We start from the raw sequence: 13,608 nt of genomic DNA, 5'->3' as shown, positions 1-13,608 counted from the left end.
ATCTCCAAGAAAACCAGCTTTGAAAAGCTTCTAATCCAGTCACAGAGTGACTACAGTAAATCAGCTGGAGAGCAAAAGGCTGGCAGACCAAACCCAGGGGCTTCTCTCAAGAGGGACTTCAGGATCCCCCTTCAGAGGGGCACCATAAAGACAAAGACATCAAATATTAATATTAACTCTGCAGGATAGCTGGTGACATCCAGCACAGTTCAAGGGAAACATCAGGGCACCATCTTAAACAAATAAACATTGTATTTCAGTGGAGAAGCAGTCCAGGGAGGGAGGAGCTGAGGAAAAAGAACAAGGTAAAATTGAGTTATATAATGAAGTTTCCCAGAGAGACTTTCTTCCTACTGCTCCAATAGAGGCTGAGGGAAGAGCAGCATTAGAAGTAAATTTTGATTTTTCTGCTATTGGCAAATGGTGTATCTCAAGTACACATGTATGAAACATACTCATTTTTGATAATAAACACGGTAAATAAACTGAACACAGCTTGCCAATGAACCAAAGCAATTTAAGGAATAAAACAAAACAGCAACATCAACAGGCTTCAGAGCTCTTTCCCCATAAAAGCTGGAAGTAGCTTCCTCTCCCCTTTCTGGCTAACATGGCATAAGGAATAGAAATATTGCTTCCAGTCCTAGATTCACCTGGCTCAGGAAGTGCTGAAATCCCAGAGAAGATGTTTTACACCACAACATCAGTAAGATCAGCAGCAGCAAGACCCAAGATTTGTGCGTAATTACACCAGCAAATTCAGAACTGAATCCACCTGCTCAGCACAGGGCTCCTGGTTAAGTCTGCCAAACGTTTTCCATCTGGGACACACCTTGGCATTCCTGTGGGAGAGCTCCTGCTGTACTACACATGAGATGTAATACACCTGGAAAACATTCCCTCCTGATTTCCCACCAGGAGCAGCCTCACCTGAATGCCTGCCCAGTTGTGACACCCCTTTTGGGGACAGTAGCAGCACCCCCATAGAAATCTTCTCATCCTCATATTATGCAGCTCTAATATTAGTTTAATGTTGCTTTCTCCTGTGGATTGCAAACACAAATCTCCAGACCCAGAATAACACCCTTCAGATAGAAAAGTGGTCATACAGGCTTGTTCCCTGTTTGGTAATTTTCAAACATCAGCACAGCAAAAGCAAAGCCTAAAAGTTGCAGTTCTGGAGTTGCTCTTTAAGAGTCACATGAGTTGGTTTGTATTTTCAGAACCTGTCTGAAACACCACATGCAGAATAGGTTTCCAAGAAACCTACACTAAGTACATGTTTCTATTGATAATTTCCAGTGTGTGGACAAAGATCTATTTTTGACTGTGTGCAGTTACCCATCCTGATAAACTAAATAACAAAAGCTATTTAAAAATCCTAGTTTAAGCTGAATTTCACTCATTAGTGTCTCTCTAAGTGTTGTGGTGGAGCACTAAGGACATGTTAAACACTTTATTCAGCACAAAAACCCCCAAAAGAATGGCACTGAACTGCACCACATCCTACTGCATCAGCAGTAACAGAACACCTTCACTTAGGAAAAAAAGCATTACATGTGGCTAAATAAAAAAATATCAGCATTAAAGAATGTATAAGTGCTCAAATGAATAAAAAGCTCCCAGTAGAAGTGATGCAGTACATCAGAAATTTTATTTTGAAATCAGTCTCCCACAAAGCTCTACCAGCCCTCCATAGAGCAGCTATTGCGGCTGAGTTAAGATTAATTTTGAGCCATTTGAAGCCTGACTTCCCAGTGTGGAAGAAAGGCACATAACTGCTAATTATGCAATAAAATGCTTAAATAGTGTTCAAGCAACAGCTCAACTTGCCTGTGTTTACAGTACAATCCAAGACAGCCCTGCAATCCTTCCTGTGCAGCAGGGGATGTTGGAATTGAGTGCTCCCACAGTTACCCATCAGCAAAGCCAATAAAATCTGGAATTCCATAGGAAACTCACCCTTGCTTCCTAACACTGCTAAAGGACTTGGGAGCACCAGTGCAGCATCCACCAGAGACAGGAGAAAAATGAACTATCTTGCCCAATAGCACATTCTGAGCTTTCCAAGAGAATGCAAACACTACCACTGATTACTCCAGAGCCAAAATCCTAGAAATTCACATGCAGAAATATCTGGTAAATGCTCTACAAACAAAAACGCTTCAGTGATAAGAAATGGAAGCAGATACTCAAAAAAGAACTCCAATTCCACAGAGCTACTGTAAAAAAAAAAATGGACAAGGTCATGCAAGGCAGCTATTTTTACAGTCCAGCAGAAGAAAAAGGGCTGTGGAAAACACTTTTTTTTTGCACTAGTCTATATCCAGAAAGACCCAAGCATGGCTAAAAGCTTTTGTGGTTTAAGGCACTGCAGGGAACAGGCACAGCCAGCACAGTGGAAAGCAGGGGAGCTGTGCCAGGAGGCCACTGCTATTTCTGGCTGCCCCTGGTGGGCTGGGTGACCTTCAGGGCACAGGGACAGCCTTCCCTCAGCCCCTGGGGAAAACAGCCTTTCCTGGGCCCCAGAGGGACACAGGGATTCCCTTGGGACACTGCACAGGAGAGCCTCTGGGTTTGTGCTGGGAGCACTCCTCCAGCTAAACAGCTCACTCAACTCATTCTCAGTAACCAAAAAACTCCAGTTCTGACTTACCTGACCCATTCCTTGGCTGTTAAACAGAGTGCACTTGCTACAACAAATGAATTAGTCCATCCATCTAATTTTATATGGCTAAAATACCCAAAGAACAAGGTTTACACCTGTTTCTCCTAGGCCACTATCAGTAACAGCTCAGTAAAATCCATTTACAGGACCAATAACTGCAATAATTCATAATTTAGACTGTCAATTTTAAGCAATACATAATTATAGAGAAGAAATTAATATCTCAAACATTCAACATGAAATGAGAGAATCACATTTACCATTTTATTACCCACATAAGTTACAGCCTAATTTAGTTTCCCAGTATACATTAGCCTTACCTTTAAATACAAAATGTAATCAAACATTAAAAACCTAATTTTATTATATTTGGAGCTACACTGAACTATAAAAATCCCATCATATTTTCCTGTCATTTGCTATTGATTCACTGAAACACTGCAAATCAACTTCAGCAGTGATTAATGTAAGAACTGTTCTTCATTACCATCCTAAATGAGAACAAATCTAACACCTTTCACTGGCATGCATTTTAACAATGTTAAAAAAAACCCTGAAGAATGTGATTTTCATTTCCCTCTGCCCTTTTCTCCAAAATCTGTCTCTGTCAGCTCCTCAAGAACAGCACATCCCAGGAATACTTCAGCTCTCCTACTGGGGCACATCTCTGCCTCACTGACAAGTTCATGTGCAAATCAATGCTAAGGGTTCTTCTAAACAACACTTCTAGTTTGAGCAAAACACTTTTAAAAACATCCTCTTAAAATGGAGAAAAGTATCAAAACACTGACTAAAATATGTTCATTTTATAACTAAACATCAACTGGGCATTAAGACCTAGAACTTTTTTCCCCCCACAAGTATTTTTAATAGCATTTAGTTCCATTTAAGGGCTATTCTCTGCAAACAATTAAAAAATTATATTGAGAAAAGTATTTATTCAATGTCACTTGGTACAGACAGGAACCTTGGCTGCACCTGATTACTAAAACAATGACAATTATGATAACTAACAGAGTTCCCTTTTCCCCCTCTACAAGGTAAAAATACAGGCTTTTTTCTATGCACTTATACACTAAAGGAATTTAAGTCTTTTGCCAGTTAATTAATATTAATTCTTAACTGACATTGGTAATAAAAATACTACATTCAAATGAAATTAGTATTAGTTCCTAATTAAAACCCATTTCCAAGACAAGCCATCTATATTTAGAACTCTGCCTCTCTCTAGAGACAGGAAGAACTCACTGTGCTGCTATGTGCCTATGCCTAAAAAATATCCTAAGATTTCACATGTTCAAGCGTCAGCCTGATTTGAAACACTGGATTTCTGGAGTAAATTCTGAATTTGACAATTTACAAAGACTCTTATCTTCCCTTATTAATGGAGAACTAAGCAAATTGTCACCAGAGTTCAGAAAATTCTCCAAGGAAAGCAACTTCCAGCCTGTCCATGCAGGTTGCTATGGCAACAGCTACCATGACTATGCAGGCTCCAACCTTATTTAATGGGTGAAGTGGAAGAAAGAGCACAAGATAATATAATGAAAAACCCTGTGCTACAAGTGTTCTTGGAAAAAAAATAAATAAAACAAGGAACTACACTCCTCTACCCCATTTTTAAATTATCAGCTCATGGCTTGGCAAAAAAAAAAAAAAAAAAAAAAAAAAAAAAGCCCTCCACTTTACCATAAAACCTCATTATGTTACAGAAATTATACAGCTCTACTTCTCTTGGGACTTGACAGGTAAAATCCTCTGAAAATTAGCTTTTTTGATCTAAGGATACAGGGTGTGATCTGTGTGAATCAGCAGCAAAGGGAACAGAACTAAAATACAGTAAGGAAAAAGACAGATTCTACCATAACAGTCTAAAAATAGATTCCCTGCAAACAGAGCAGGGATGGTTGAGGATCTTCAGGACTAACAGCTCCATCTAGAGTTAAAAACCAAGGGACACCAAAGCAAGCTGACAGGTAAAAACACCCTTAAAAACACCCTCTAAAACATTCTCCCAAGACCTCCCAACTTTAAAACCTGCTTTTAAATACTTTAAATTAAATTTGCCTGATCCCTGAGAAACTACAAGGTTTTCATTAAACCAAACTGAATGTAAAATTGAAAACAAAAATCTGCAAGTGCCCATCTATCCCTCAGGCTTTCTGCAGCTCAGTGACATTCCCACTGCAGTCTGAGGTTTGGGGAGGTTGGTGCATTTTGCCAGTTCAGTGGGTTTAAGCTTTTAGCACCACAGAATCTCAGAGAATCAGCCTCTAGCACTTCCAAAGAAATTCATACCCATGTCGAACACAAATTGGATGGTCCAATCAGGGATACAGCTTCCTGCACATGCAGCACTTCCCAAGCCCCAGTTGTTCACACATTTAAAATTTAACTCTGATTTCTGCAGAGCCAGGAGGCCCCTGCTCAGCTGTTTGCTCCACAACAAACTATTTTGCATAGTACATTACATCTGCTCATCCTCTTGTTCCTAAGTTGTATCTTACTTTGCAACCTGCACCAAAAAAAAAATTAAAAAATCATATAAAGTCATTGCTTCTTGATGTTGAGCCTGCACTGGATACATTGTGGCTGTGCCACCCAATATAATTATTGATTCAAAAATAAAAGACTAAGAGGCAGAAAATGGAGAGCTGCTGGGTTAGGGGTCTGCTGCATTCCTGCTCCAGAACAAAGGCAGCCTTTGGTAGTCACTCCATGATTCTGCCAACACCGGAGACCCTCACAGGCTTTTTCTTACATTTTTTACATTTTCTCTGTATTTATCATCTCAAATCCCTTATTCCTCTTTCTTCCCCTTAGATTGCTTTGCCTATTTACCTATAGGACACCTGCACTTTCCAATGGCATCCTTACTCTTTTTAGTCCATGTTCTTGATCCTATTTAGCATCATAAAGAGATAAATATTGTTTAAGAGATCAAAACACCAAGCCTCATTTTGTTGTTTTTTAAATCTAGCATTTAAAATAATATTTAAATCTGATAAGTCAGTATTATGAATTCACAGGATTATTAAAAAATGCTGAAAAAACCCTCCCAGAATCTCAAAACCATTTTGATCTGTCATTCACTAGTACCAGCAGAGAGAAACAAGGGTCCTTCAAAGGAGCAGCTCACACACAAGAGTATCCTTTTCACATGCAGCTTCACCAAGTTAACAACAAAAAATAAACTCACTGCCTTTTCCATACATTGGAGAGCACAAGGAAAAGTCCTCCTATTTCAGAATTTCACTCCAGGATACCAAATTTAATAATTCATGCAAACCACCCCCCCAAAAAAAAAAAATATATATATCACACTTGGACTTCAGCATTGCCACATTTTTCCCATGTCAGATGAACACATTGATTTGCAACATGAAATAAAGGAGAAGCAACTGAAAACAACTTTATTTCTTCTCGATCTGTATCTTCAAACAAAGAAGTAGGACAATAAATAGAAAGCAAACCCTGGTTTCTCACGTGATCAGTTTCGTGTTCCAAGTTAAATAAAAATGTGGCACCAACACAAATTTACAAAACATTAAGAGATCTGGATATTAACAAAACTTTCAAAAAATAAATGTAAATTTGATGCAAGAAAAAAATATTTCTCTGGCTTTGTAAAAGTTCTGCAGATCAAGATAATCAGCCTCATGTTAAGCACAAAACCAAGGAAAATGACTGGAAATGATTTACATCTCCTGACTGGCATGTGCAACACTTTTCTGTGCACAGAGCCAACTTTTCTTTATCCAAGTTCAGTTTTGAAGCAATTCCTGTATGGGAAAGTGTTGGCAGAATGTGAACTGCTAATTACCCACCTAGAAAAGGAAAGTTCTGCCCTTGTTCATTCTTTGCTGAGAGAAAAAAAAAACTCTGAAGGATTTTTTTTGAGTTCCCAACACTTTCCCTGTATACACTTGCAAAAAATGATAGTTGGAAGCAACTCAATCAAGGCTTTGTGTTTTTCCAGGCATCATTTCCTCAGTGATAGCTCTAAGCTTCTGGAAACTGGCAATTTCATGATGAAAATTATTACCCATTCTTTAAAAGACACCAAAATACTTCAAAACTTGTTTCTAAATAGCAAAGACTGCAGGCCTTGGCCAAAATGTGTGTTTATGTATTATGGGTTGTTTTTGTTTTGTTTTTTTTTTTTTTTAAATCAGGAAAACAAGAAATCATATTTAAACCAAGTTTCCTTTAAATTGTTCTTTAAGCACAGGCTGAGAAAGTATTTCAAGGAGTTCTTCAATCTTTTTATAACATGAGACATTTTGATGAATTAAAAAACAGATCTTTAGTCACATGAATAAAAGCTTTCTTTTCATTTCACAAGAAATGAGGGTGCTACGGAAATATATTAACAAATTGTGTGACACTAGAAAAGAAAACACAGCATTTTTCAAGCTTAAAGATTTTTTTACAGCCTAAAGAATGCACCCTCCTTACCTCCAAAGCTGAATGAAAACACTACTGACACAAGGATCTACTTGTCACTTTGTATTAAAAACACTTTTGCAAATTACTTTAATGAGAGTAAGGAAAAAAAAACCAACGAACACAGAAATACTTACATTTCATTCACTCTCTCTTCTGGGCCCTGAACTTGGCCTGTCACAGTTCCTTGGCTGGTGTTTTTAACCCAGCCAACCACTCCTAATTTCTTGGCTTCCTGTTCTGTGTACTGATTAGGGAAATAATGGGAGAGGACAGTCAGTGCCAGCACAAACACCACAGACAGAACACTTAACCCCTCTACTTGCATTTGCCCAGCTGCAAGAGCTACACTTAAAAATAAAAATCCTTGAGTGATGCTCATCCTCAGGCATTTAGATGTTCCTGGCAGCTCTGGAGTTGTAGCAGGCATGGCTCATTTTCCAAAAAGGACAAGATTTTGATCACAAAAAAATTTTTTATCACTATTCCCACACCATTCCCTTGTACTTACTTTATTCCTTTCCACAGCTCCTATCACTGCTCATTTGACCCTTCAATCACCACAGTTTTTAAACTCATTAAATCTGCTACATGTACAGACTTCCCAGTTCCCTTTCAAATCCTTTCCACCTGACTTTCACCCTTTAAATCCTACCCCCAGCTGCTGCATTTCTACTGACAAACAACAGCAAAGGTCATAATCTAATTACTAGAAAGAAAATCAAGGATATTCCTGCAATACCAAAAAATTATGGTTTTCCAGCCACCCAGTTGAAATTCACAAATGACAAGAGCCAAACTGCAGGTGTGTATGACCCATTCCAAAAGACAAATTGTGCTTTGGGGTGAAATGAAATAGCACCACAATGACAAAGTGGTGCTAACTATGAAGAGTGCATTCCAAGGTGGTTATGAGCAGCTTCTCCAAACTAATTTGCCCAAAAGCACAGGAATGCAGCTGCAAACCTTTTCCTCAGGACTGGCACTGAGCTGTGTGTTCACATGGCTCCAGGTCAGCTCAAAACAAGGCACAGCAAACTTGGACTTACCCTTTCTTCTTGATAGAATAACTAAATTCAAGGCAAACTCCACTGCAGTGTTCTGCTCATTACTGCTTGGTACTATTTCACAACTTATATAAACTACACATAAAATCTCTCAGGTTTAATATTAAGCATAGGACACTATTTTGAGACAAAAACACTATTTTTACTTTAATTATGTCCTCTTGTTTCATGGATTTCTGTGAAATGCAAAACCACTTGCTGCACTTCAGAGCTGCTGGAGTCACTTGCTTAGGGTATGAGCCACAAGCTGCTTATTTGCAGTACAACTTTTGCCCCACGTTTTTCCACAGCAACCTTCCTTAAATAAAGGTACTGAGTGGCCATTTAAAAAATTGACCTGAAACACCTTGTTTCATATTTAATCTTTCTAAAGATCAAGGTGTTACAAGATTCTTGTGGCTTTTACAAAGTAATCCAAACCACAATCTACACAAGCAACACATTAGTAAGCTTTTAAAAATCCGTTTTAATACAAAACCATTTTAAGTCTACTCACAGTACTTAACCATATAACCAAAGTTCAGGCTGGATATATTTACACTCCACAGACCTGCTGCCTTATTTTTAGCACGGGAAATATTATACCATAAAGTAGCTAGCAAATCCTGCATTGCCTTACCATCCTGAAACAAACACCTAAAAAAGAAAAAAAAAAATGGAATTAGAGTTCTGTGAAAGCATATCACCTGTAGGAATTTCAGTTAATATAAAGGAGCAATGATGAGCACACAAGTCGCCCGTGGTATTTTATTTCAGTGATGTTAATATTAAGGAAACCGAGCACAACTCGTGTTTGAGCCTTCCCTTCATCACACGATTATTGCCATTCCCGTATTTAAGCGGCAATGAAAACGCTGCAGTGCGTGAATGGGAAGGACGTGAGGGACATTCCCACACACCCGCACTGACAGAAGCCACGAGCGCAAAGCACGGGGAATGCGAGTAACTTTGGACACAGCAGTGCTCCAGGGGCAGCCCAGCCTTAGGGCGAGGGGATATTTACAATTACGCATAATTCAAAGAAAAAGCCACCACAAAGTTTCCCGTCGCGCTGGGAACGCGCGGCCGCTCCCACCCCGCACACCCGCCGCCCCTCAGCCCGCCATTACCTTGCACCCGCCCGAACACTTCGTAATCCACGGATTTGAGCGCGCCGGAGGCTTTGGCCAGGCCGGACATGGCAGCAGCGGAGGAAGAGCGGCTGCGGCGGCCGCCGGTGCTCCGCGGACAGCGGCGCCCGGACGGGAGCGCGAGAGGCTCAAGATTTCCGCGTAAGCGGCCGCCTCACGTGTGGATGGATGGGGCGGGCCGAGCACCCCGAGCGGAGCCGGAGTGTGAGGGGAGAGCAGCCGGCAGCGGCGGGGGAAACATCGCTACTGCTGTAAGGGGAAACACACCTGAGAGCGAGGGGTGACACAGCGCTTCCCGTAGGGGGAAACACCGCTTCTTCTGTGAGGGGAGAGCGGCGGGAACACCGATCCCGCCCTGAGGAGAGAGCACGAGAACACTGTTCCTACCGTGAGGGGAGAGAGCCCAACCCCGGGCGGGAACACCGTTCCTGCCGTGAGGGGAGAGCGGCCGAGCCCGAGGGCGGGAACACCGTTCCTGCCGTGAGGGGAGAGCGGCCGAGCCCGAGGGCGGGAACACCGTTCCTGCCGTGAGGGGAGAGCGGCCGAGCCCGAGGGCGGGAACACCGTTCCTAACCGTGAGGGGAGAGCGGCCGAGAATACTGTTCCTACTGTGAGGGGAGAGCGTCCAACCCTGGGCGGGAAAACCGATCCTGCTGTGAGGGGAGAGCGGCCGAGACCGAGAAACGCTCCGTGATCCCGAGAGCGGGAAAACGTTCCTGCCGTCAGGGGAGAGGGCCCGGCCCCGAGGGTGGGAAAACCGGTTCTGCCGTGAGGGGAGATCGCGCGACCCCGAGGGCGGAACACCGATCCTGCCATGAGTGGAGAGCGACCGAGGGCGGGGAAACCCATCCTGCCGTGAGAGGAGAGCGGCCGAGCCTGAGGGTGAGAAAAAGTGGTCCTACTGTGAAGGGAGAGCGGCCAACCCCGGGGACGGAAAAACCGATTCTTCCGTGAGGGGAGAGCGCCCGAGCCCGAGAAACGCTCCGTGATCCCGAGAGCGGGAAAACGTTCCTGCCGTGAGGGGAGAGCACCCGACTCCTAGGGCGGGAAAGGCACCGTGATCCCGAGAGCGGGAAAATGTTCCTGCCATGAGGGTAGAGCGACCGAGGGCGGGGAAACCCATCCTGCCGTGAGGGGAAAAGTGGCTGAGCCCGGGGGTGAGAAAAGCGATCCTACCATGAGGGAAGAGCGGCCAAACCCGGGGACGGAAAAACCGGTCCTGGTCTGAGGGGAGAACGCCCGGCCCTGAGGGCGGGAAAACCGTCCCTGCCGTGAGGGACGCGGCCCCGAATCCATGAGGCGCTGTCCTACAGAGCCCTCACAAGGTGTCGTTCCCATCTGTATTTTAGATTAGAAACACGTTCAGAGAGCCGTGGTCAAACAACGCCATCTCCTCCTCCAGGACTGGTGCTGCCACATACTCACGTGGAGTCCCCAGCATCCACGGCACAGGTGAGCTGTGTTTGTCTTTCCTGATTTACAGGAATCATTGAAAACAATGTGTGCTATGTATTGGTGAATTGAGGTAATTTTACCTGATCTGGTGGAAAATTAGGTAGTTGAAAAAGCCCTCAAATTTGCCTCAGGTAAATGAGGCTGAGTAACCAACTAACATCTCCACACGACTAAAAAAACTTCACCCAGAGTTTTAACAGCCCAATTCTCCCCCCACTGGCAAATATCAGACTCCTCAGCTGGAGCAGCAAACCCCAGGGAAAAAAAGGTTATTTCATGCAAGCTATTCACCCAGCTTTCAGTGAATCCAGTAATGCTTATGCTCTCATTAGAAAACCTTTCTAAAACTGTCATCATAACATTTATTTTGTCTGTATGCTACATATACAAAAAGAAGTCAACAATTGATTATTTAGTAGGTTGAGTCTCCAACAACACACCACAAAGGTTTTCTCTGGTGTGTTCTATGTCTGCTTGAAGTTTAACTTTTCCCCCACCGTTTTTTTTAAAGCAACTCTTCTGGCAGAATTCTACATTAGAAACAGCATTTATCCAACTTTAGAAGATGAATTCTGATTCTTACCATCAGATGAAGGTAAGTTACCAGCAACTGCACAATAAAAATCAAAATAATTTGCTCCCTCCATTAAGCAACTTCCATCCACATGCACCTTGTGTTCTCCAGTAATGCAGCATAACCCAAGTTGTTCACAAGTTTGGATCTTAAAACTAGAGGGAGGTTCAAAATGAAGTCCTAGAAAATAACAAAACTACTCTTCTCAGATGCAGGAGTTAAATAGAGAAACAATCATCAATTCAGCACAGAACACAAATATTGACATAAGCACAAAAAGCTTCCAGTTGACAGGGAATAGGAACATATTGGACAAAACTTAATTTGCTTTCCCTATATGGCACATTAAATGAAACTTTTGCCTTTCACAGAAGTCATACATTTTCCTAATATGCAATCAGCACCATTTTGTTTTGAAGGAGGAGGATTCTACAGAAAGAAGAACAGAACACAGAAAATTGTTGGTCATTTGCTGCCATCTGGCAGCAGTAAAGAGCAAGAACAGTGAAAAAATTGATTCATGCCATCAGTTTATTGCACTAGAAAGCCACACAAGCCTTGAAAGCAGAGTTTATCCTGGTGCTGATGACACTTTGCTGCCTACAGATTCCAGCACTGGCAACAACAACATTTTTTATCATTACAGTCTTTAACATTTCATTTGTCATAACATCTTGGCCATCTTTCCTTGGACAAGTCCAACTTTCTCCTTATTTCATGACAAGTAACAGAAAGCTCCAGAAGACAACACTGTGAAACATTTAATATTTTGTTACCTAAGCAGTCAATATTAGAAACCAAAGGTTGCTCCAGCACACTAATTAGCAAGAGAGCTTTGGCACACACTACCAATAAATGCAGGCAGCCTGCATGGAGTTCTGAATTTCCCTCCCACTTCCAGCTCTTTATTCCTGGGTGGGGACATCGGCCTAAGGAGAACCAGTTGGCTATAGCCAGTTGTAAAAACAACAATGACACATTTCACCAGCAGCCCTTTGCCCCTCCTCTAGGCATAAAGCTTTAAAAACTCCAAGCACAGCAAAACTTCCCATCAACACTGGTTTTTTGCCATAGCATGAAAAAAGATATAGCAAAAATCATCATGACTAGGAAACATCAAAACCCAGCAATAGTGCCCTTGCAGCTGAACACCAGGGAACAGCAAAAACACTGCAAGGAGCAACCTTGGCACATCAGTGACAACAATCCCACAGTACCTGGGCAGGCAGAGCCAGGGCTGCCAGCAGAGTCCCTCCAGGAGCAGGAAGCTGGGCTGGAACCACAGCTACAACACAGGTAAAACTAGAGCTGGACACACCCATAAACAAAAGGCAAGAGCTGTGCTCAGCCCTCAGCTTAAGTAGAGCTGCTGCACCAAAGAGCAGAGGGAGCTGGGTGGGTCCCAGGTGAGGCTGGTTGGGAGGGTCAGACCTATTGACCCTTGACTCTGGCCACTAGCAATAAAAAGCAATTATTTGATTAAAGCATCTCAGCTGCTGAGCTTTTGGGTTGGTCATCTGAAAGTTGTATCATTTGAAAGTTGCAGCTTCCTTAGTTATGCTGTTTGTGTATCTCTGGTACAGAATAGCTGGAAAAGCAGTTTTCTGGTTCTTTCATTACTCACTGCTCCTGCTAGCTCTGTGTGTGGCTGTCCCCTCACAGCACTGCACACACTTGATGTTTGCCTCTCCCAAAGTGACTGCTTTTAGCATTCATGTGGATATCTGTCTTGCTTTGAAAATATCCCATCAGGCACACAACTTCCCACCTTGCTTTCTTGATTCATCCTTTACCTTGTAACTGCACTGCTGTTTTTCTGCACCATTTTTAGGTAACCTGGCTCCTCCTCAAACCTGCTGTGATTGCATTTCTCTCTTCTGCTACTTCTTGTCATAAAAGTTTAGTTTCTTGATGTATCTGTAGCTGTGCAGCTCTGTTTATCTGAACCGAACTCTGGACCTGATTCACTTGCAAACTGTCCCCAGATGATTTTGATGAGTGTTTCCCAAAAGACACCAAAGCCTCCAGATAAATAAATTATAAGGATGCTGCTTCTGTTGCCAGGTTATTGCTGTTACCTAAGAGCATGGAATATCAGGGAAGAAGGTTGGAAGCCATGTAAACTTACTTTGACCTTTCTAGGATTTTTCCCTTATTTTCTATAAATGGTAATGCACATCAGATTTTATTTTTCTATCCTTTAAGATAATGCACTGCTGTTCCTTTATGTTTTCTTCTTCAGGCAAAATTAAAAACTTCTAACCTTTT

General features: G+C 42.3%; 1 protein-coding gene and 1 long non-coding RNA gene across 3 annotated transcripts in view; one reads left to right on the top strand and one right to left on the bottom strand.

The window, feature by feature from the left end:
• ACYP2 (acylphosphatase 2) overlaps positions 1 to 10,048 on the bottom strand; it is a 31,555-nt gene extending 21,507 nt beyond the window's left edge. The window contains exons 1-4 of the mRNA XM_056486603.1: positions 9,699 to 10,048; positions 9,291 to 9,560; positions 8,801 to 8,817; positions 7,252 to 7,361 (exon numbers count right to left, since the gene is read on the bottom strand). Of these exons, the coding sequence (XP_056342578.1) occupies positions 7,252 to 7,361; positions 8,801 to 8,817; positions 9,291 to 9,360 (197 nt within the window). The 5' untranslated portion in view covers positions 9,361 to 9,560; positions 9,699 to 10,048. The remainder of the gene's footprint in view (positions 1 to 7,251; positions 7,362 to 8,800; positions 8,818 to 9,290; positions 9,561 to 9,698) is intronic.
• LOC130250691 (uncharacterized) lies at positions 9,468 to 13,608 on the top strand. Of its 2 annotated transcripts, XR_008840031.1 has the most exons (4): positions 9,468 to 10,405; positions 10,661 to 10,763; positions 11,278 to 11,361; positions 13,172 to 13,608. It is a non-coding gene; the product is annotated as an uncharacterized LOC130250691 (long non-coding RNA). The 2 variants fall into 2 exon arrangements; XR_008840032.1 differs by having other exon boundaries at positions 10,063 to 10,193; positions 11,278 to 13,572.

The sequence above is a fragment of the Oenanthe melanoleuca genome, chromosome 3 (assembly GCF_029582105.1).
Source record: "Oenanthe melanoleuca isolate GR-GAL-2019-014 chromosome 3, OMel1.0, whole genome shotgun sequence".
NCBI classification, from domain to species: domain Eukaryota; kingdom Metazoa; phylum Chordata; class Aves; order Passeriformes; family Muscicapidae; genus Oenanthe; species Oenanthe melanoleuca.
Note: the sequence above shows the minus strand (reverse complement) of the source record. Positions and strands in the feature narration are given on the sequence as shown.